At 54.6% G+C, this 22,459-nt stretch overlaps 11 protein-coding genes across 11 annotated transcripts; 4 read left to right on the top strand and 7 right to left on the bottom strand.

Annotated features, from left to right (window-relative positions):
* Nucleotides 1–1,070: 1,070 nt before the first annotated feature.
* SCP_1703040 (hypothetical protein) lies at nt 1,071–5,731 on the bottom strand (the record flags this gene model as incomplete). Its single annotated transcript, XM_027765090.1, has 14 exons — nt 1,071–1,528; nt 2,092–2,242; nt 2,295–2,579; nt 2,628–2,783; nt 3,114–3,298; nt 3,350–4,074; nt 4,122–4,233; nt 4,283–4,474; nt 4,527–4,656; nt 4,762–4,918; nt 4,971–5,116; nt 5,170–5,454; nt 5,505–5,525; nt 5,570–5,731. The coding sequence occupies 14 exons, from the start codon at nt 5,729–5,731 to the stop codon at nt 1,071–1,073; spliced, it is 3,165 nt and encodes a 1,054-aa protein (XP_027620891.1).
* A 660-nt stretch (nt 5,732–6,391) lies between these two features.
* Nucleotides 6,392–6,682, bottom strand: SCP_1703030 (hypothetical protein; the record flags this gene model as incomplete). The annotated part of the gene is made up of 1 exon (XM_027765089.1): nt 6,392–6,682. One exon carries the CDS (start codon nt 6,680–6,682, stop codon nt 6,392–6,394), a length of 291 nt encoding a protein of 96 aa, XP_027620890.1.
* Nucleotides 6,683–8,084: 1,402 nt separating this feature from the next.
* Nucleotides 8,085–8,829, bottom strand: SCP_1703020 (hypothetical protein; the record flags this gene model as incomplete). Its single annotated transcript, XM_027765088.1, has 4 exons — nt 8,085–8,162; nt 8,210–8,418; nt 8,473–8,678; nt 8,732–8,829. 4 exons carry the CDS (start codon nt 8,827–8,829, stop codon nt 8,085–8,087), a joined length of 591 nt encoding a protein of 196 aa, XP_027620889.1.
* A 519-nt stretch (nt 8,830–9,348) lies between these two features.
* On the top strand, nt 9,349–10,989 carry SCP_1703010 (hypothetical protein; the record flags this gene model as incomplete). The annotated part of the gene is made up of 6 exons (XM_027765087.1): nt 9,349–9,522; nt 9,571–9,866; nt 9,916–10,041; nt 10,091–10,206; nt 10,258–10,437; nt 10,484–10,989. The coding sequence occupies 6 exons, from the start codon at nt 9,349–9,351 to the stop codon at nt 10,987–10,989; spliced, it is 1,398 nt and encodes a 465-aa protein (XP_027620888.1).
* Nucleotides 10,990–11,022: 33 nt separating this feature from the next.
* SCP_1703000 (hypothetical protein) lies at nt 11,023–11,193 on the top strand (the record flags this gene model as incomplete). The annotated part of the gene is made up of 1 exon (XM_027765086.1): nt 11,023–11,193. The coding sequence occupies one exon, from the start codon at nt 11,023–11,025 to the stop codon at nt 11,191–11,193; it is 171 nt and encodes a 56-aa protein (XP_027620887.1).
* Nucleotides 11,194–11,418: 225 nt separating this feature from the next.
* SCP_1702990 (hypothetical protein) lies at nt 11,419–12,565 on the top strand (the record flags this gene model as incomplete). The annotated part of the gene is made up of 2 exons (XM_027765085.1): nt 11,419–11,448; nt 11,501–12,565. The coding sequence occupies 2 exons, from the start codon at nt 11,419–11,421 to the stop codon at nt 12,563–12,565; spliced, it is 1,095 nt and encodes a 364-aa protein (XP_027620886.1).
* A 366-nt stretch (nt 12,566–12,931) lies between these two features.
* On the bottom strand, nt 12,932–13,279 carry SCP_1702980 (hypothetical protein; the record flags this gene model as incomplete). Its single annotated transcript, XM_027765084.1, has 1 exon — nt 12,932–13,279. The coding sequence occupies one exon, from the start codon at nt 13,277–13,279 to the stop codon at nt 12,932–12,934; it is 348 nt and encodes a 115-aa protein (XP_027620885.1).
* Nucleotides 13,280–13,480: 201 nt separating this feature from the next.
* Nucleotides 13,481–15,610, bottom strand: SCP_1702970 (hypothetical protein; the record flags this gene model as incomplete). Its single annotated transcript, XM_027765083.1, has 5 exons — nt 13,481–13,713; nt 13,767–14,058; nt 14,108–14,956; nt 15,026–15,118; nt 15,167–15,610. The coding sequence occupies 5 exons, from the start codon at nt 15,608–15,610 to the stop codon at nt 13,481–13,483; spliced, it is 1,911 nt and encodes a 636-aa protein (XP_027620884.1).
* Nucleotides 15,611–15,625: 15 nt separating this feature from the next.
* On the bottom strand, nt 15,626–16,751 carry SCP_1702960 (hypothetical protein; the record flags this gene model as incomplete). Its single annotated transcript, XM_027765082.1, has 3 exons — nt 15,626–16,305; nt 16,355–16,574; nt 16,626–16,751. 3 exons carry the CDS (start codon nt 16,749–16,751, stop codon nt 15,626–15,628), a joined length of 1,026 nt encoding a protein of 341 aa, XP_027620883.1.
* Nucleotides 16,752–16,961: 210 nt separating this feature from the next.
* SCP_1702950 (hypothetical protein) lies at nt 16,962–18,519 on the top strand (the record flags this gene model as incomplete). The annotated part of the gene is made up of 3 exons (XM_027765081.1): nt 16,962–16,974; nt 17,080–18,276; nt 18,326–18,519. 3 exons carry the CDS (start codon nt 16,962–16,964, stop codon nt 18,517–18,519), a joined length of 1,404 nt encoding a protein of 467 aa, XP_027620882.1.
* Nucleotides 18,520–21,115: 2,596 nt separating this feature from the next.
* On the bottom strand, nt 21,116–22,334 carry SCP_1702940 (hypothetical protein; the record flags this gene model as incomplete). Its single annotated transcript, XM_027765080.1, has 3 exons — nt 21,116–21,143; nt 21,193–22,172; nt 22,269–22,334. The coding sequence occupies 3 exons, from the start codon at nt 22,332–22,334 to the stop codon at nt 21,116–21,118; spliced, it is 1,074 nt and encodes a 357-aa protein (XP_027620881.1).
* Nucleotides 22,335–22,459: the final 125 nt, after the last annotated feature.

The following is a 22,459-nucleotide window of genomic DNA, read 5'->3' as shown; positions in this document are numbered from 1 at the left end:
GGTAGTGTTTTGAGCGATCGGCTCACTGCCATAGGTAGTGTTCTGAGCGATCGGCCCACCGCCACGGTGCTATTATACAGCCATCGGCCCACCATCATAGGTAGTGTTCTGAGCGGTGGGCCGACCGCCATAGGCAGTGTTCTGAGCGATCGGCCTCCCGCCACAGGTATATTTCTGAGCGATCGGCCCACCACCACGGGGCTATTGTACAGCCATTGGCCCACCGCCACGGGGCTATTATACAGCCATCGGCCCACCGCCATTGGAGCAGTTCTGAGCCATCGGCGAACTGCCATAGGTAGTGTTCTGAGCGATCAGCCCATCGCCACGGTGCTATTATACAGCCATCGGCCCACCGCCACCGTGGTAGTACTGAGCGATGGGCCGACCACCATAGGTAGTGTTCTGAGTGATCGGCCCACTGCCACTGGGGCTATTATACAGCCGTCGGCCCACCGCCATATGTAGTGTTCTGAGCGATCGGCCTACCGCCATAGGTATATTTCTGAGCAATCGGCCCACCGCCATGGGGCTATTATACAGCCATCGGCCTACCGCCACCGTGGTAGTACTGAGCGATGGGCCGACCGCCATAGGTATACTTCTGAGCGATCAGCCCCCTGCCATTGGTATATTTCTGAGTGATCGGCCCACCGCCATGACGCTATTATACAGCCATCGGCCCGCCGCCATAGGCAGTGTTCTGAGCGATCGGCCCACCGCCATAGGTAGTGTTCTGAGCAATCGGCCCACCGCCATGGTGCTATTATACAGCCATCGGCCCACCACCATAGGTAGTGTTCTGAGCGATGGGCCCACCACCATAGGTATATTTCTGAGCGATCAGCCCACCGCCACAGTGCTATTATACAGCCATCGGCCCAACCCCATAGGTAGGGTTCTGAGCGATGGGCCGACCTCCATAGGTAGTGTTCTGAGCGATCGGCCCACCATCACGGGGCTATTATACAGCCATCGGCCCACCGCCATAGGTATATTTCTGAGCCCATAGGCATGGGTCGCCTGAAATATCTGACTAGCCCGGGCATAGCTGAGTTATTTGCCTTGCCCTAGGTTGTCAACTGGGCTCGTATCGTGTCCGTGTCATCTTGGTGAAGCATGGGTGGGTGAAGGAACATACTGGATGATTCGTCAGGGAGTAGCATAGGTGGATGTATGAAACATGGAGATTGGTCGGGGGGAAGCATGGGCGGATGTATGAAATGTGGAGATTGGTTGGGGGGAAGCATGGGCGGATGCCACGCCTGATTGCCCGAGCCAAGAAGTAGACCATACGAAGTGAACGGATTGTACCCGAAGTCAACCGAAGAGCACGAAGTAGATGAGGATGCGGACGTGTGCGAATCAGCGTAAGAGCCGAAGGACACCACAGAAGAAGGGGGCTCCGACACCGAGTCGTTGCTCATGCAGCACCTCTTGCTCAGACCTATCAGCCCACCGCCATAGGTGTAGTTCTCAGCGATCAGTCCACCGCCATGGGCATATTTTTCAGTGATTGATCCACTGCCTAACAGGGCAATGATGGAGCTACCGCCAGCCAATAATTTCCACATAATACACCCATCATTCCCTCCCATTCTGGTTAGCTCGCTATCAGCTCTCCTTGCAGTATCACACACTCTCCCACTGTGGGAAGGGTTGGCGAACTGTGGCAAATATCCTTCGCCATCTGAACATGGAGTTCAGAATGACTTCGCCAAACTCTCCCAATTGGCATCGGTGTTTCGAGACATGCATCAGATACAATTTGGGATGTGCCCTTCTGGGTAGAGTATGTGGAGACGAATGGCGGTCCTTTCCACCGTGAGTAGGGTTGGCGAACTGTGGTGGATATCACTCGCCATCTGAACATGCAGTCCAGAATGACTTCGCCAAACTCTCCCATGTGGCATTGGCTTTTGGGACATGCATCAGATACCATTGGGGGTGTGTGAGGTGAGTATGTGGCTACTATGTTTCGCCTTACCACACCAGGTACATTGCCCAGGTTCAAAGACATGACAACCTTATATTCGACACACTATAGCACGAACGGATGCCTGGCATTGGGCGATTACATTCCTAACTCACGCAGCTGCCGTGTCGCCTCCTGCAGCTCTTCCAGCACCACATCCAGGTTCTGATCTGTCCTCTCGTGCAACCAACTAGTGAGGTTTGCGATGCGAACATGCAGCTGTTCAAGCTGCACCAGTGTAGACTCGGAGACGGTGTACACCTTCTCCTACGTTCTCGAGGTTCAGCAAGACTGTAAGGTGCTGGAACGTACCACTCACCCAGGGATCACCAAGTTTGTACCACCAGGCCTCCATAGGGCTCCCCGCCGGCCCAACCTGACGATCCCATTTCCACCAGTAGTCGGGTGAATCCTCGAGTAGGTTCTTAGGACGAGGAACGAGGGTGGTGGGGCGTGGAATCGCCTTGACGTCAATGCTGATGGGGCGCAGAACTTCGCAATTAAAAGTGCAGATGGTGAGGACACTGGCGATAACTCCACCATGGTCAATATGGTCAGCATGACCTGCCAACACGAGGTTGCCACAGATACCCCTGACGGCGAACTGCACAGGACTCAGCAGGGTCAGGCAATATCAGCAAGAAAGGTGTACCATCTCCCGGCACAAGCCTTCCTCCCAATGGACCTTGGTGAAGTGATCTGGGTGAGGCTCCAGTGCCAGAACAGCTTCTTGGATCCTCCAAGTGTAGACTTCCAACTGCAACCTCCCTCTGGAGAACAGGCAGGGGCGCGCATCTGATGTTGAAGACTGGGCAGACATGACAGTGAGTGGATGATCCGAGGTTGATATCTGATCGACCTTATCTGATGTCTGATGTCATACGATTGGAGAGCACATGCTGAGATGAAGCCCTCAGGCGAGGATGGAGGTCACTTCGCCAAATGTGATATTGGTGAGTAGGAATTACATACATGACGATCACTACATCGATATAGCAAACATGAATATGCGTACACCCCAGTGAACCCTGACTCAAAGCACATTTTCATTGCCCGCCCTTTCGTCCTCAATGTCCAGGGCGAGGATGTGGCTGAAGGTGTCAGTGGCGTGGCTGGTGAAGGTCCGCCACATACTCACTTGCCTGGCGGCATAGCAAACATGACCCTGCCAGGAAGAATCCGTCATCTCGAGCCAGTGAGCCCATCGTTCCGCATTCCGCTTGAAGGTGGCTATGGTCCAGGCCATTTCCGAGTGGACCAAGACACGCTCCTCCCTCCATCTCTCATATTGAGCTCTGGCACGCAGCCAATTTACTCTATAGACTGGAGGGTAAATTAGCAGGAGGCCTAGAGATCGATCGGACAATTACGAACACTCGTCCATCCATTCTGATGAACCTCGATCTCCAGCGACATCCATGGTCCAGAACCAAGCCAGGTTGACGTTCCTGAGCCCGGAGGTGCTAGCCTCGATGACGGCAGTTTTCACGTGCAGGTCCTTCTTATCCAAAGGGCGATAGAGGGCCAAGTCTTCATCGGTGGCGCCCAAGCGCATAATGGCGCGTCGGTTGGCGGAATAGAGCCTGGCGCAGGCCAAGACGGTCTGATTGGCAGCATGAACCTCCGCCTGTGCATGGGTCATGGTTCCGACGCTGTTGGCAGGACAAACCCTCTTGCGGTAGAGGTAAGACTTCAGTCCAAGGGCCATGCGAAGCTCATGGAGGATGTCATTCATCAGGCCTTTGCGCAACTCCAACTCTTGGGCCGCCAGGGTCTGGAGCCCGTTGGCGACGGCGGCCACGAATCTGATCTGCGAAGGTAAATTCAAGGAAGCTCGCTCGGGAGGAATCACATCCTCGCCATACTCAGCGTCCTCCGGGTGTATTTGAAAAGGATTCTCATCCAAGGAATCCCAGAGCGCACCGTCGTCACGATCTTCCATGGCGGGAACGTCCTCCAACCTTCCCATGAACTTCTCAGAGCGACGTTGGAATGTGAGAATGCTGACTTCGAGGCGCTGACGGCGCTCGAGAGTCTTGAGGTCCTCCGCCACACTCGGATTTTGACCCGCCTTGCGGATATCATTCGCAAGCTTAAGCCTGAAGGCCGTCAGAGCTGTATTTTTGTTAAGATGAGGCAAACTCACTGTGCTTCTTGAATTTTGAGGCCAGTCGACAACCATCCGGCGGTGCCCTTCTCCAAGCCCTTGGCGGACTCCTCGCCCGCCAGTCTGAGTTGGGTGAGGTCTTTACCCGGGGCTTGCATTCACGTCAACTACATGCCACACGACGATGGAAGGATACTCACCCTTCATGAGCTGGACATCGAAGGTGTCCATGATCTTCGGATCATTTTGGCGAGCCTCCATAGCGTCATCGTACTCCTTCTGCCATGCCTCAAGGACATCCTCATCTGTGGATGCAGATAAAGCTTCAAAGGACTCCTTGCTTCGTGGGAAGCCCAGGAGCATGCGTTTCCACTTTGTCATCAAGGTTGGCACTATAGGCAGCATAAGCCAGGTGGCAAATAGGGAAGGAGGAACCAGGCTCACCCATGCGAGTCGTCTTCTTCCAGTTGGAGTCATTCATGTGATCGTCAAGGACTTCTTGGCGGTGAGCTCGGGTCATGCCCCTGGTACTGCCTGAGACCTCATTTGTCGGCACCCACAGGGTCTCGATAACCTCACCATCGACCATACCAGCGCCAACTATAAAGTTGGGCGAGAACCGTTGGAAGCAGCAATCTTGGTATCCGTGCACATGAAACAAGCCGATGCCTTAGTCTACCTTGAGCTCGAAGGGCATCCTCAGATAGGCGCTGTGGCGGAAATGTTTGCGGACATGAATGCTATACTGGCACATGATGTCGTACATGATGAGGATGAGGGTGATACCGGTGAGGGTCAGGAGCGCATTGCTGAGAGAGTAATCCATATTCATTTGTCTGCAGAGGGTGCATCAGTGAGAATGAATCATGACAAGAGACATATGCGAACCTTTCTCCCTTCTGGAAATTGACGACAGTATGAGGGACGAAGAAACCATGTCTGGCGCAAGCAGTGGCCCCAATTCCTGTGGCATCGAGGTTGGCACGATCCACATTGGCCTGATTGACAGCGCGGTGCTCGTGACAAGTGGAGCGCTGGTGGGCTTAGGAGTCAAGGGCGGAAGAAGAACGTGCAGCCAGACATGCACCTGATGTGACTCCATGGCCACTGCCAGATGAGCCTTGTAATCCTCTTGGCCGACCATGAATGCCTGGCCGTCACTGAGGGCGACGTCCTCCTTGGGGTGCTTCATCTTCATGTGCTCTGCACTGAAATTGCCATCCATGACGAAGCCACGTTTGAACTTCCACTGCACTGGATCTGCTTGCCAATCGAAAGGCAGGTTGAGCCCAGACTGGGGACAGGCGGGACAAAAGATGGTGAGGCCACCCTTCTCCACAGGACGGAGGGCATCGTGTGAGAAGCCGTGCCACTTGCGATATTTGAATTGGCACCATTGGCAGGACACTCACATCAGCTCACGATAACGGTCCTGGCGAGGAACTGGCATGAACGGTTGGGCCATGGGAATGCATGTGAACACTTACGGGAACAGTGCCAGGGAAGGCATTCCTCATGACCTGTTTGAGTTTGCTGTAGTAGTTCAATGCCGCCGTCTTGCACTCTTTGTTCTCCAGAATGAAATCATCGAGGATGGAGAATGTGAAGGCGGTATGGGGATCCTTGACGGTACCAGGGTAAAGTCCCATTTGAAGAAGCTGCATGTCACGCTCTACTGCCATCTCACACTGGCACCAGTCAACGCCAATATGGTGAACGCCAGAGATGTCGACAATGACTATGATCCGATTCCCGTAACTATCATGGCGAGGTGGCCGGGAGAGCACCGGTGGCACATCTTCCTCCCAAGTGGGATCGGGAGCATCGTCGGTTTGCCTTGCTTCACCATCAAGGGTGCCTGCCAGAGGTGCAAAGTTGAATGGGACCTCGCCATCATGTGCATTTAGGTCTTCATTGGAGGCATTTCAGAAATCGGACCCCAGGGCCACCACCGGCGCAGGGTTGTTATGTGCTGTGAAGGTGCCCAGAGGGCAGGGATCTCCGCCATGCCCCAAATGGATGCAGACGCCAACCCGATACAGTGATGCCGGCTCAAAATACTGACCCTGCCAATGCTCTATCCGATGGAAAGGAGCACGCTGATGGCCATTACGACAGCAGTCGGTACAGGTGAGCGGTCTGCCCATACAGTCCAGGCATCGCCACCGTCCCTCGCCAACCTTGCATTCCGCACAGTTTCTGGGCTCAGGCAGGGCTTTCATCTCGACAATGGCATGAAGATAGTCATCACGGTGGGGTATCCAGTCCCTCATGAAGTCATTCTGAGTCTATCGTGCATGGTCAGACTGTCAGATGATCATGGCGGGAGTGCCCACCTTTGTCTTCCGAGCCGCCGGATCCAGCTGAATTGGCACACCTATGTTGCCCAGGACGTCGCCATCATCCAAGTTAAACAAGGAGCCTGAAGCTGGAGCCTTCGATGGACTTTTGGAAGGCGATGGCACGTTTGAACCCGTGGGCATGGGCAAAGGTACGTCCACATAGCGTACTCCCCTAGTGGTCTGCTTAGCTACCTTGGTCACAAACTCAACCTCGTCATCCAGGTCTACAATGAGCCTGCTTTTGTTGCGTCTGCTCATGGTTCAGGTCAGTGGGGAGTCGTATTCCAAGCCAATCGATGAGCATTGTGTCCCTATCGCACAACACGTGCAAATCACACACGGCCTTGCTGCCCACCAGACTACTCATCAAGGTGGTTAAGAATGGCTGCAATGCCTGGGCCTTATCACCTCGTGGTCTCTTTAGGCACCATATCAGTGTTATGCAGATAAGGATGCCATGTTGGCGAGAGGTCTGCCAATCGTATGTCGCCCTCAGTGCTAACTTTGCCTTGACTCGGAGTAGCATAATGTTCAAAAGGGAAACGTGCACTTGCACCGCGCGCTCGCCAACACTGCCGCCATCTGCCCCACTAGCACTCACAACTTCTCGACCGAATACATTTCGCCACCACCTCTGCCGACTTCGAGGTCCGCCAACCATACGCTGCCATCAGTGATAACTACACCTTGAGCTGAACACTGTCGAGATGTGAAACGCGCACTTGTACCCCGCGCTCACCAACCTTCAGCTAGGATTCGGAAATTCGTGACTCCATACATTTCGCCATCACCTCCACCAACTTTGTCCCGCCAACGAAGCTGCCATCGACAGTCTCCATCCCCTGCATAGTGTTCTCATCTCCATCAGTCTTTGGCATGATGTCCCTTTAATAAGCGAGCCAGTTAGGACCTGTTCTGAGTTAGGAATGCAGACTCGGTGATGAACTGTGCACATGCCAATGTGTGAGGCGTAATATGAAGCTTGCATCCAGTGGGGCGCCAGAATGCCTAGCCTGTTCTGGACACCCTCTCGCATGAAGTATGCATAGATGAGCCTTTCACCATCTGCTCGAGTGACACCATGACGAATCGCCTTTCCACAGAAGGCTATGACGGTTCCAGGACTATAATCGATGGCGACACGCATGGCGGGGAAGTTCAACCACGCGCAAGTGTAGTTGCCCAACGTCGCCAACAGGTCGCAGAACGTGTATCTTGTCTTGCTATCTCAGTGGAAAGGAGTTTCCCGGTTGACGATCACCTGGAGCGCATTGAATGGCGACGACCAGTTCAGCGCCATCTCTTGCAATTCTGGGTCTTGCTGGATCAAACCCAAGCACTGGCGTCCTGCGGCATATAGCGTTGGGTGAACGATGGCCAGGATGGCGCCCAGCAATGCGGAGGAGTCATGAATATCATGCAGCCAACTTCTTCCGCCCTCAAGCTTCAGGCTGGCGGAGGTCTCCAGCCTCCCAGACTCCATATGCTGCAAAGGCTGTCCAGATGCAAGGCAAATGGCATGGCGAGGAGACCCACCTCTCTTACTTGTTGGAACCAACCTGGCGAGAGACACAAGGAGCCTGCTGAGAATTGGGCACACTCCTCAGGAGGCAAGAAGTACAACGGGTTGTGTCGCCAACTGGCGGTGGTGCTGGAAGGCTTACTGGCTGCTATTGCTGGAAGGCTTACTGGCTGCTATTGCTGGGTGTAGGGCCCTGGTCGCTTGGAGCATCTTCGTCTGACAAATTTGTCAGATCACAGTGCAAGGCTGGGCAAGCCACTCACCTGGTGGTCTGGTATCAACACTCTTGGAAGTATCCAAGCCAAGATGCGGTGCATGTCCACGAGGGTGGCGGGCTGGTCTATGCGTATTTTGCTCTCACCAAATGGAGGAGGCCACTTCCGTTCCAGTTCTGCCTCGAGGACTTCATTCTGCCCCGTGGGCTGAATTGAAAGGCTGTCGCAATATCTATCAATGTCCCACTGCAGCCTTACTATTACAATGGCGTGATCAGTGTGATCAGACCTGCGGCAAGACTAATGACTACCAGGATTACGGATGGCCTTCACAAGAGCATCTGCAATGCCATTGCACTCCAATAGGAGGGCGAATGGCATGGACGGAGGCACTTCTATGGATGGCACAGAATGGGCTGCATGAGTGGCCAGATGGAGCTTTCGGCGGAACATGAGCTTCAAGACTCCTGCTATCTGATCGGTCAGTGGCATGGGTGACAGATTGCTCATCTTGATACTGTCTGCCAATCAATGGGACGATTACAGCATGCATCGGTTGAAGGAACGCACAGGTGTATGGCGGGCTCAGGTGGTTGGCTTGCAGATGCAGGGGAGAATGTAGGAGGGGCCAGAATGGCAAAGAACAGTATGCATTCATCTGCCTGCATATTGCTTGCAAGCACGTCCCTTGCACATCTCACATGTTCATCATGCCGCCGAGCCGGACTTGATGCCGCCATGCCGGATCATGGGCCGGGTGGTCCGCCATGTCTGGGCCCTTCATCACCGCCATCTAATTGGCCGAGCCTAACTCCGAGGAAGCCCTTTATCCCACAGATTGGCATGCAGATGATCAACAGATTGCCTCCACCCAGCATTCGCAAGATGAAGTTGGCGTGGTGTGCTCTGCCATAGAAGCGGCATTCAACATTGCCTTTCACCAGGCATGAATGCTAGTGCATACCTACTACCACCTCCCGCCACTGCGAAAAATACACATACAATGCTTCAGCAGTCACCACACACCATGGCGAGGAGGGTAATTGGTGTAAGCCCAAATGGGCCATCAGCACATGCATGTTGAGTTGTGGGCGGCCGACGAAGAAATGGACAGAGCGCTGCCCGTTGAACTATCGACCCCCTTCACTGCCCCAACACAAAAATCTCATCCTCGACATTGAGAAAGCATGCCGGCAAGATTTGTAATTTTGACGGAGCATCAGCCCATACTCTCTGAGAAGCTGCGGTCTTATAACATGGCAGATGCCAAGGGTCGCAAGACTCTGGTTCAGAGCTTGCGCCAGAAGCTGAAGACACAGTTTATCGACGCATCAAATTATGACGACATCATTGTGGAAACTGTGAGCAGTGTTCCATGTCTGTGAGGTCTCCACTAACTCTCACCGCAGAAAATCCGAGAGTGGCTCAATAACCACGCCCGCCATGCGCAGGAGAAAGCGACGAAAAAGCGTATGCATGTTTCTGGCAAGCCAAATGCCTTCAAGGTGTGGGATGTGCTGGAGAGGGACAAGGTGACTGAGGCCGCGCGAGCACTCGCAGCAGAAAAGGGTTGCAATGTCTCCAAGGTGTGGAGAGTCGCACGGAGTGCCGAATGGGCAAAACTGTCCGAGGAGGAGCAGAAGGTGTATGAGGAAAAGGCGGAGAGTTGGCGCAATGGCACTCTGGATGATAAGACGAAAATGAAGTGCGTATGTCCTGTCACGTAGCATAAGGCAAATCCTGACCTAAGACAGGCTGAGGGAGCAGCGAATGATGCAATATCTGAAGAAGTTTGCCAAGACTATGTGGGACACCATGGGCATTCGCATGGCATTCATGCTAGCATATCCGAAGGAAGCGGGGAGTCTGAAGGTAGAGATGTGAGTGTAGACCGTCCGACTGTCGCCATCTGCTAATACCAGAGTGAAGGGTGGAGGTCAACCACGCCATCACCAATGGAACTCCATTCGGGGCCTATCCTGGGTGGCTGCGTGCTTACCAGCCTCTAGCAAAGGTGTTCTCTGAGTGGGCCAAAGGCGAATACGGTAAGAAGACCTCAGTTGCATTGTCACTGGCACACTGACCTGATTCCTTAGGTGTGACTGAGACTATGGTGATGGTGAAGAAGACACCTGCCGATTGCATGCGGGCCATGGACAAGATTTGGTTGAGGGCCAATGGTTTTCCTCTGCTCCCGTCAGTGCCCGAAGGTATGGCGGAAGCGCCTCTCAAGGTGATGAAGGTACAAGTTCGAGACTTCATGAATCATCACTACGGTATGACACTCCCACTTGGTGTTGAGAGATGCTGACCAGTTTACAGCATTGGCAAAGGGTGTTCGGAACTGCAAGTCGCCATGGACGAAGCTGAACAGCATAGACGACATCAATGAGGTTATTCCAGCAGAGATGCTATCTGAGAACTTCCAGTGGATCGATCCCTCAAAGATGACAAGTGTTCCCGTTCGTGCCCTCCTCGACCACTGGCGGGCACGCCAAGAGGAACATGGACCTGAGCAGACCATGCGATTCACCCAGTACTTCGACAAGGATGGCGAAGCTGCTCCTGCCAAGTATGATCCTCTTCCACCACTTGATGGATCAGCACAGGCATTAGAAGAAGGATCTGAACATGAGGTCCAAGAAGCACTCACACCCAAGAAGGCGGGGAAGGCGAAGAAGAAGGGTAAACCTGTGCGCAAGGTCACGGGAAAGGCAGCATCGAAGGCGACAAAGGGCAAAGCGGCCCCTGGCGGAGCCAAAGGCAGTGGGCATAAATGCAAGATGAAAGATGCATACGACTCGGAAGACGATGCCAGAAGCAGCTAAGACTCTGATCGGAGTTCGCCAGATATACCCAGCATGGCTTCCGAAGAAGATACAGCCAGCGATGAAGATTCAGGGGATGGCGAGAGCGTGATTGCAAATAAAGTGAAGGGCAAGGCAGTTGCCACCACCAATGGACGTAAGGCTAACAATGGTGGTGCACCTCAAGCAAGTGGTAGCGGCGGTGCCAAGACGAAGGAAAAGTGAGGTCTCCAAGACCTTCCTCTGGGCGCACTGCACAGATTTGACACAGAGGAGACTGATGAAGCATCGAGTGAACTGGAGCCCAGTACAAAGGAGCTCAGGCTTGAGCTTCAAGGCCGAGCCCCACGTCTCACTGGCGAGAGTACTGTGGGGAGTACTGTGCCCCACCTCATCAAAAGGAGAGACGTGTTTCTTGCCACTCTTTCTGTCAAACCGCGATACCAGGATATGCTGAAGCAAGTCAAGATTGCGACTGTGGTGAGCTCCTTTCGTGGGGATTCATAGCCACCATTGATCATCCGTCATATAGCCCCAGGTGTATCGTTTCACCAGGTATGATCCGATTCCCTGGAGTGAATGGTCATATAGCCAGCGCTACCTCTCGTCGTCATTTCATGCGGTGGACAACTTTGACATCGTCGAGAACTGGTTGGGCAACAAACTATGGCTGACAAAATATCGGTTCTTACATCCACAGGGCGTACAACAATCTGCACTCGTGATTGGTATGGCGCTGAGGGACCTCACACGATCTCAGTTCATTGAGGAGGGTGAACCGACCAACCTTCCTGACTACGTGGCGAACTCGGCAATCTCATTTGATGCAGTAGAGCAGCTGCTTCGCTGTTGCGAGATCATTACCTTGGACATGGTGGAAGGGAACGTCACCCATGCCATGGTGAAGCCAGTGAGCAAGCCTGCCATACGCGGTGCCCCTCAAGGTGGCGATGGCCTTGGGGGCCAGGAGGAGCAGGAAGGTGATGCCTCTGCAAGAACTCATGATGGTGCTGCTACTGCTGCCAAAGTTCACAAGGCTCACCAGCCTGCCCCCATGACTGACAAACCAATCATTCCAAGTGGAGGAGATGAAGGGCCGAGCCAGGAGACCAGTGGTGGGGCCTCTGATGATGGCGAAGAGGACGATGCACACTTGTCCGTACCTAGCAGTGGTGCTGAACGACTGCCACCACCTCCGTTTATACCTAAGACGAGGAAGGCGGCAGCCACGGAAGGCCGTCCGTCAGGTCAAGCCAAAGCGCTCCAGGGAAGGTCGATCACCGATGCCCTTCAGAGTAATATCCCCGGCAGGATCACTCGCAGTCAGCGTCAAGCGATGGATGAGTCGCCCGCCAAGAATACCCGCAGTCAGCATCCACTAGGAGCTGTTAAAGATTTGAAGAAGCTTCCTGATCCAAAGTGGAAACGTAAACCAGCACGTCCCGAGCCCAATGGCGAAGACAGCTCTGGCGAAGACAATCTGCCACCTCGGAAGTGTGGACGTGGTACTCGGGATGAGTTGGTAGTGGCCTCACTGAGGAAGAAGAATGCGAGGGCCGAGGACTCGGATGATGGTGACAAGCCTCCCGCAAAGTGAAGATGAGCTCTGCCTCAGACCCCGGAGGTCAAGGACAAGGGAGAAACCAAGCTGAAGCCAGTCCGTCTGGGGAAAGCAGCCGCCAAAGTGAAAGAGAGTGGCCAAGTTGGCACAGGTCGCAAGACCCGCAGTGGCGGCACCAGACCTTGACAATATAACTCCAGTTCAAAGTAGACTCGTAGGCTTCCACATTGTTTAATGTGACCCATAGATTTACATAGGTAAAGCCATGGAGATGGTGGCAATGGCGAGGGGAGTTGGCAAGAACTTCAGCAGGCATTCAGTTGACTTGGAGTGGCGGTGGCGAATCGAGTGCATGGAGATTCCATGCTAGGTTAAAAAGCATGTATATCAATACTCTAATAACTACACATTGTGGCTATCTGGGCGAAAAGCGGTGAAGACCATGGCGGAGTCGACCTTCTCTCGGAATGCATCCAGAGACTTCGCCACCAGCGAGGTTTCCTCTCTCGCCGTCGCCACCTCCTTCCCCACCTTCTTCGCTTCATCCAAAGCGGACGTCGCCACCGCCATCGAATCCTCTTTGGCGAGCGCCAATTCCATCTCCAGCTTGCTCGCTTGAGCGATCGCCTCTGCCGCCGAAGACCTGAGCTCCTTCTCCATGCTGTCTGACCGCGCTGCCTGGAGCTCCATCGAATGATGGAGGTCAGCCAATTCACCCTGCAGCTTGTCGACATCCGCTTGGCTCACCATCTGGTTCACACCTTGCTCCAACCTGTTGACCTTCTCCTTGAGCTCTGGCAGGCAATGTCACTTGGCGACGAGGTCCGCCACCGCCAACTTCACACTCTCCTGAAGCTCGATGGTGACCGGCCTGCGAAACTCCTCCATGGCCAACTTGACCTCTTCGCGAATGCTCCGGGCATTTTCTTGAAATGCGGATGGTGGGTTGATTCACTGGAGCACCGCTGTGATCTCTGCCTTGATGGTGTTGAGGTCCGCCATCCTCTCCTGGAATTGAACTTCCATCCCATCCTTGTGCACCAGAAACTCCTGTCGCAACTCGGCACAATTCGTGCAGTCATCGTTGGATGACTGCAAGGTTTCTTCGCCACTGGGGGTGTCGCCTTCGTTCACCGGAGTGGGACTTCCTGTAGACACTCGCTGGACGTCGCGCAAGTGGGGTGCTGTATCCCTGGTCAGCGCTGCATGGATTCGAAGCTGTGGCGGGCGCACTTACCCTTGCTGGTTGGAGGCACTGCTCTGAGGTGGTTCGCCTTTGCATCCATTTTCGCCTCCGCCTCCTTCTTCGCTGCCTTGCGGTCCAGTGGGGCACCCCTCTTAGCTGGCCTTCGCCCTTCATCGAGATGTCCTGCCTTCGCCAATGTGGAGGACTTCGCTCCCTTCGACGCCTTGGATATCTCCAGGGAGGGTGTCACCTCCTGTGCCACCTCGGCAGCTCCTGCGCTCATCTCATGGGGCATCAGCAGCGAACGCCGCCGATCATCGTGTGGCCACTCCAAGGACGCGCGCTGTTTCATGGTTATATCGACTCCAGCTGCGACAAGATGTCCTGCTTACCTCATCCTCCGCCACCTCTGCCTGATACTCTGGCGCATCCTCTGGTTCATCGGCGACTGGTGTCAGCATGCGCTTGCTGCTGCTAGCTTGCGGCGGAGCAGCTGGCCCTGTTTGGAAGGCCATAGCCCGCACCGCCTCTATTGCCAGCCTGGCGGCTTCCTCCATGCCATCGCCTTCCGCCAGAGGCATCTTGGCTGCTGCCTTCTGAGCACTCGCCTTCACCTTCCTGGTGATCACGGGCACCATTGGGCCCGAGCGACCTCCCATCGCCAACCTTGTCGTCTGCCCGCCCTCCTTCGCAACAGACTTGGCAGGCGGGACCTCATCCGCCTCACGTACTGAGGTCCTGGTGACCTCGCCACCATCTTGTGCACCTGAGTTTTGGCTCCTCACCGGCTTTGGCTTGGGTCCTGACTTCTTACCTTCGCCAGGTTTGGCGACCGCACCAGACTTGGCAGGCGCGCCAGACTTGGAGACCTTGCCAGAGTTGGCGACCTCGCCAGAGTTTGACAGAGCCACAGCTCCAGTGGTGGTGGCGGACTTGGTGGCACGCTTGGACTTCGACGATTTCTCCACCGAGGCCTCGCCTTCAGTGTTGGCTTCATTGGGCGTGACGGTCACCTTCTGCTTCGTCGCCTCAACCTCCTCGCCACCCTTGACCTTGGAGCTGGATGCCACAGCATTGCGCGTCTTGGTCTTCTTCGGCGGCTTGCGCTTCGACGCTCCCATGACCATGGGTTCTGCACCGTCGGGCTCATCGAAGTCGACCTTGACGTCATATGGAGGTGGCGACGTTGGCAGTGGCTTGCCCTCTACCACCAGTGCTGCGCACATCTCTTGGAACTCACACTGTGCGGTGTGTGAGTTTCCTCGCAGGGACACACCGTCCGTGTTCCTCGGTGCGATGCTGCAACTGACGCCTCGTGCTGCACATTCGAGGCAGCGACCGAAGTTGGCGGTGTTGAGCTTGCATGGCCACTCTTTCTCCTGGCAGCCAATGCAAGGGACGAGCTGCAGGAACATTAGCACAGGTCAATGTCTCACAAGATCGTTACTCACCGAATCTGTTGCATGTGCCCACATGAAGTCAGACACGCGGGTGGACGTCTTTTTCCACATGTCCTTCTGCGACACTGTCACCTTCGCCTTCGCCGTCGCCTTCCCCTTCGCCGTCGCCTTTGCCTTCCCCTTTACCTTCGCCTTCGGTGCGACATGAGGCGACGCCGTGATCCTCATTGTCTGTTTGACAGGTTTGGCAGGGGCATTCGTCTTTGCAACACCATTGTTAGAGTCCCCTGCGGTCTTGGCGGGTAGATTAGAAGGCGGTGCCGGAGTCTCATCTTCGCTTTCGATGAACTCCTTGGTCTTGTATTCCTTTGTCACACACTTCTTCTTTGGCGGCTTGACGGTCGGTACTTCCTCTTCATCGCTTGACTCCTTCGCCTTCCTCTTTCCGCTCTTCTTCGTGCTCACCTTCAAGCCCTCCACCTCAGTCTGCGCCATCCTCTTCTGCGCATGCTACGCTCGACCAGAGGTGGTCGGGGCCTCGCCTTTCACCTTTGCGACCTCGATCGGCTTCATCCGCTTCACCTTTGGAGCCGCCTCCTCATTCTCACTCTCCTCACTCGACTCTGTGATGACCGCCTTGCACTTTCTGAGTGATGGGGCAGCTGGCGAGATCGATATTGGTCTGGCAGTTGGTGGAGGGGGCGACACCGCATTGACCTCAATGGATTCGGGCTGGCCTGCACCCGGCACGTCTTCTGCCATCTCATCGTCGTCATCTTTATCAGCATCGTCGTCCTCGTCACTGTCAGCATCGTCGTCCTCGTCACTGTCAGCATCGTCGTCCTCGTCACTGTCGGCATCGTCGTCGTCCTCGCCCTCCTGCTCCTCTCCCTCTCCCTCTCCCTCTCCCCCATCCTCTTCCTCGCTCATCGCATGCGCCGCCTTCCCCTGCACCTTCTCCTTGCTCTTGCCCTTTCCCTTGTCCTCCCCCGCCTCCACGTGGACGATACGCTCACCCACCATGCCTGTCCCGACGTCGTTGTCAGCTCTCTCCTTGCCTTTCCCCTTGGTGATGAGGTCCCCGGTCACCAGGTCCTCCTCGCCACGTCCCTGGGTGTCATCATCGGCTGGCACATTGCCCCAGCCCTCCGCTGGCATACTCTTCACCGGTGGCAGCTTGCAATATGGATCTGGTGCAGTCAGTGTGTCGCTCGATGCCTCACAACACTTGTGACTCACCTTCAGTCCACCACTGCCTTCCCAGGTCCTCACACTCCCCATACTCGCGCACAGCCAGAGGGTACCTCTTGTATATCCTCTTGTCATCGTTCGATATGTGGTCCAGCCGCGCCAGGGCCTTTTGCTGGTATGCCCGGGTGAATTCCAGCAACGCACTGATGATGATCCCAGGCATCCTCAACGACTTCAAGGGCTGCGGGAAACTCTTTTCAAGCCGACTCTGTGTGGCATATTCGGTAAGTGCATGCCAGACCTTCGACCGATGACTTACCACTTCGAGGTAAATCCTCGCCTCCCAGTCCGAATAGCGAGGGTCGTCCTGGCGAGGCGCCGCTGCAACAATGGCCGTCAGTTGCGCGGCCTGCAGAACATAGTTGGGGTCGATATCCAGAGTCATGGCGAGCTTGGCAGAAGAAAGTGTGAGGGTGTTTCAAAAGCAGAGGTTGCAGTACAGCGGAGGCGGAGCAGACGACACTATGAGCTGGCAGACACGATCTGCACCAAGTTCAACTTCACACGCCACGCGACCACGTGCTTTGCACGTGATCGCTGGACTTGCGCGATTTCTCAAGTCTCTCAAGGTCAGTGTGACCTGCCGCAAGTTCTCATGGCTCCCAACAGTAAGTTCTATTGCTCTCCTTGTGGAATCTGACTCCTTTGTGATGTTATCTGACCTTTCTATGTCATATCAATCCCCTTTCTACAACTGATCTCCTGCGATCCAGGACTGATCGAAGACTTGTCTGCTCGCCACAATCTACCTGTCATGGCCAGTGACACGGAACCTCCTGACACGCTGGACATTACGATGGGCGAGTCGGATGAGGAGGATAGTATCGCTGAGCCCCGTCGTCCACTCATTTCGGATCTCCTTGACTCTCCTGGATCTGCCCAGATCTCCTTGCCTCTCCACTCTGCTTCTCAGACACCCCTCACGCCCCGCCACACTACCCCGTCCCTGGCGGCTCCATTTGCGCCATCCAACTCGCCACATGAGCATCTTCACCGCCACACCTCGCCAAAGGTACAGGCGTCATCTGGATCTGTGGTGCCTGTGGAGGGAAGTCGCGCACTTATTCCTGACCCTCTGGCGCCAGCTTGGGATGAAAGTCGTGGCAGTTCGCCAATCCATAGGCGTGCACTCATCTCAGATTCCACCCCCACTGCGCCCGGTGAAATGTTCGACTTCGACACTCCTGGCATCTCGCCAATCCCTCGACGCGCCCTGTTGGAAGCTACTCCCCTTTCTCCACCAGCTCACACTTTCGACTTTCGCACTTCTGACACCTCCCAACTCCCTCGACGATCGCTCATCGCTGAGCCCCTTGACGCTACGCCACGTACATCCATCCACTTCGATAGTCAAGCAAGTACACCGATGGCGAGGGGCATGCTGGTGGACGAGACACTTGATGCGGAACCAGTGCCGAAACTGCTGGACTTTGACAATAGTCCTCCCGCCACACCAGGACGATGGCGAGCTCTGGTGATAGACAGCCCTGGCGCGACGCCTGTGCATAGCCAGGTCTGGTGGCTAAATAGTCCCAGCACTTCGCCTCCAAAGAGGCGGCCTTTGTTGGACGATGTTTTAAGTCCATCGCCTCCGCCATCGGCGCCCTCTCACTCGCCAGCTCGCACTTTCGATGACAGCAATTTCCGCCACGATGCACCTGTCATTCACTATATGAAAGGCAGCATCGAGCCAGTCACTGTTACTTCCAGGATGCCAAGTCTGGCAGCACTTCCAGATGAGCTGCCGATCCATCGTCCCACCCATTGGGAACAGGTTCCAGGCTTATTCCCAGATACCACACAGCTGCTGCCAATGGCAGTCCCTGGAGAGACGAATGCCGCTTCTGGCTCAGAAGTGGCCTGCCTCGGTAGATCGTTTGCGCAGATCGCAGCAGAGGCAGACAGTTCCAGTGAGTACATCCCTGGCAACCTTCAGTCTGATGTTGACCTTATTCATAGTGGACGATGATGAAGGTGATAGCTTTGCGGTTAGTCGTCATCGTGCCATGTTGCGGGAGCGCATTGTACGTCTTCAGCGTGAGCTCAACCTCACTGAGGATATGCACGTTGCGAACCTCAATGCCAGCTCGACCGTGTTCCAAATGGGGTACATTCTGAGGGACATTCGTGGCGAGGCGTATCACAGCAACTGAACTAGTGTCTTTGAGCGTTCTGGTGTTAGCAATATATGACCGCTATGTAACAGCTTGTATACCAGTACAAAATGGATACATTCACTTCTGCATCACTAAGCTCTAAAGCCCATCGCTCCTCCAGTGTACTCTTCAGATGGGCGGACTGCGCTCGCCATCACCAAGGCATGTTGTTGCCAGCAATTGGCCCATCGCCAAAGGACCTGAGTGAAAGCTTCACTGCATGGGAATATCGCTCCACCAGCAAAGGGCCCACTGCCAAGGGTCAGAGGGTTGGCCATCGCCAAGCTGTGTTTTCGCCACCAATTGGCCCTCCGCCATGAGTGCTGGTGAGTGATGGGCCCACCGGCAAAGGTCAGAGGATTGGCGATCACCAGAGCACGTCATCACCACCAATGCGCCCGGAAACTGCAGGGCTGTATGTGACAATGGGCCCATTGGTGGCGATGACATATCCTGGTGATCGTCAACCCACTGGCCTTTGGCGGTGGGCCGATTGCTGGCGATAACATGCTCTGGCATTGGCCAACCCTCTGACCTTTGGCGGTGGGCCGATTGCTGGCGGAAACATGTTCTGGCGATGACCTATCCCATGGGTGCTTGCAGTAAGGCCCTCACTGAGGGTGCTTTGGCGATGGGCCGACTGCTGGCGATAACATGCTCTGGCAATCGTCAACCCTCTAACCTTTGGCGGTGGGCCCATCCTTCAGGTTACACTCTGGGCGATCGGCCCACTGCTCATTCGTCATACTCTGGCGGTGGGCCGATTGCTCAGACAAACATGCTCTGGCCATGGCCAACCCTCTGACCTTTGGCGGTGGGCCGATTGCTGGTGGAAACATGTCCTGGCGATGACCTATCCCATGGGTGCTTGCAGTAAGGCCCTCACTGAGGGTGCTTTGGCGATGGGCCGATTGCTGGCGATAACATGCTCTGGCAATCGTCAACCCTCTAACCTTTGGCGGTGGACCCATCCTTCAGGTTACACTCTGGGCGATCGGCCCACTGCTCATTCGTCATACTTTGGCGGTGGGCTGATTGCTCAGACAAACATGCTCTGGCCATGGCCAACACTCTGACCTTTGGCAGTGGGCCCATCCGTCATCTCATTCATCATACTCTGGTGGTGGGCCGATTGCTCAGACAAACATGCTCTGGCCATGGCCAACACTCTGACCTTTGGCGGTGGGCCCATCCGTCATCTTACACTCGTGGCGATGGGCCCACTGCTCATTGATCATACTTTGGCAGTGGGCCCATCGATGGCGATAACATGCTCTGGCGTCGGCCCACCCTCTGACCTGTGGCGGTGGGCCCATTGCTTAATGGTTACAACACTGTAATATGCCCTGCTAGTGGGCCGAGCACTGGGAGAAGAACACTAGCGGTGGGCCCACTGCTAGTATCCTACACATGAAAGATATGGGCCCACTGCTGGTAGAGGTCAACATGGTGACAATGGGCTGACGTCCGCTGGCTGTCCAGTTCATGACAATGTCAGGGTAAATGGGAGTTCAGTTCAGGTAACATGACTGAAAGGTGTGAAAAATCTCATGCCTAACACAAAAATTAGCCTACCGGGGCATACGGGCCACTCTCCTAACCCCCCCCCCCCCCCCCCCCCCCCCGATCCGCAACCATAGCCCACTTAGACATCACCAGATATGCCATACTGTCCCACACGGAAATAACCCCAACAGACTCTACCATTTGGAAATCCCTCCGATCTCCTGCATCAGGCCTATGTGTCATATTGATATATCACAGAGTGAGAAGTGCAACACATATCTGATACATCAGTAGTTGTCACTACAACTCACCGGCGTTGATATATCATGCCCGTGCACATGACAAATCAAATCCTCGATCCTCTTTTGGATGACCCGGTCTTCTGGGGGAATCTTACCGGAGATCCAATCTGACAGATGGCGCATCACCAATCTCAGATGTGCATCGTCATCCCGCCTCTTCCCATACTCGGCTGTGCCTTCTGGTGGTCAGGTAGGTAGGTCGGCATTCCAGTATCTGCCCCGGCTTTGCATGCTGGCCTTGCTTAGGACTACATTGAATTCTTTTTTATTAGTTGTAGTTGTTTAGTTCTTTTGCAGTCATCCTTACCAAAGTTCAGTAAGCATCATTGACCGTGTAATGTTGCACTCTGTAGTTGCACTCTGTAGTTGTGCTCTGTAGTTCACATAGTTTGTAATCGGGTTAGCATTACAAAGCACGATATACGAGCTCGCGCTAGCTGTCAGTTTTGATATATCAGACAGGGTGCCGTGCCATGCCAAGTGCTGCTGTCCTGTTGAGCCTATCAGTGGCTGATAGATCAAACCTCTAAGAAATGTGCGAAGTACAACTGTCGAAGCACTCCATTCAAATCATGCTTAAAATCACACAAGTTTCACAATGAGTGAGATCTGGTAAACATATATTATTATAGTAGGGTTTCTACCTACTGTACTACCAAGAATGTAACGTCACGATGAACGCCTGCGGAATGCAAACCTAGCACACAAAATTGCATAGAAAAGAAGATGTTCGAACGTCGCCGAGACATTGTACCTTTTTACTCCTCCCTACTCATGCCATGCACCTACTTTTTCTTCTTCAATGGTGGCCCGCTGAAACCTGCATCAGTATCACAGACAACTGGTCAATGACTAAACTTACCCATACTGCCCTTCTGCAACCCGCTTCCCTCTGTGTGAGATCGGTGGCTTAGAAGGCTGATTCTCCGGTCCTGCAGTGACGATAGGTTGCTGTTTCCCACTGCGTGACCAATGAGCATTGGCCTGCTTGGGCGCGACACGGATTCGTGCAGGCCGGCCTGATTTCGCAGCGAGTGCCCCATCCTCCCTACTGGCATTCACTGTTTCCGTAGCTGCCGGAATAGCGGGCACAGCACGCCTCCGACCTTGATGATGCTTGCATGCTGGACCTGTATCCACATTTGCACTTGCCACCGTGATTGAGGGTGGGGCAATATCCGCAGAGTCGACAGCGCTGTTCAGCTCCTGATGGGATGGCAGAGATGAACGACGTGCAGATGATACAAGGAGTGGAGGGATAGTGGCTGATGTGACTGCAGGTGTTGCTGAACGAGATGAAGAGCGGGTGGCCGGAAATGAGTGAGAAAGGGACTCGGCTGGAGATACTGACAAAGCAGCTTCAGTTGGAGACGACGAGGACTGGGCTGCGAATGAAGGGGAGGAGCTTGTGCCCGATGATAATACTTCAGGGTGAGCGGCAGGTGTTGCTGAACGAGATGAAGAGCGGGTGGCCGGAAATGAGTGAGAAAGGGACTCGGCTGGAGATACCGACGAAGCGGCTTCAGTTGGAGACGATGAGAACTGGGCTGCGAATGAAGGGGAAGAGCTCGCACCCAATGATACTACTTCAGGGTGAGCGACATCCGATGTTGCACTGTAACCGCCACTTGGACCGGACAGTGCATATGCGAGTTCCTGGGATCCCAAGCCTGTCATTTGACTGACAGAACCCATTCGATCCAGCGCCGTGCCAAGCATGGCACTGTCGAGAGACATGGGCTGAAGGTTCAGCTCCAACTCGAATGCCGGCTCTGGGGGATCAAACTGCCATACTCCTGGGTTTGGCACCCATGCCAGCGCAGTATTCGCAGATGCAGAGAGCTGATCTCAGGAAGACGATGGGACGGAGGAAGCATGAGCAGGGGACGATTGCACGGAGGGCTGAGAAGCTGATAAGGACAGGTGAGTATAGCTGACGGTCGTGAGAGTACGCGTAGCCTCGGATGATGTAGATAGTTCCGCTGTAACGCCAGATTCTGTCATAGCGACAGGTGTGTGAGCTACATTCTCTGTGGTGCCTGACAAGCTTGATGCCTCCACACGAGGGATACGGTCCTCAGTGTCGGAATTATCTTCTATCTGGTATCGGATGTCATCGAGAGTAATTG

Source organism: Sparassis crispa, assembly GCF_003851025.1.
Source record: "Sparassis crispa DNA, contig_000016F, whole genome shotgun sequence".
NCBI classification, from domain to species: Eukaryota; Fungi; Basidiomycota; class Agaricomycetes; order Polyporales; family Sparassidaceae; genus Sparassis; species Sparassis crispa.
This window is presented reverse-complemented; position numbering and strand designations above follow the sequence as displayed.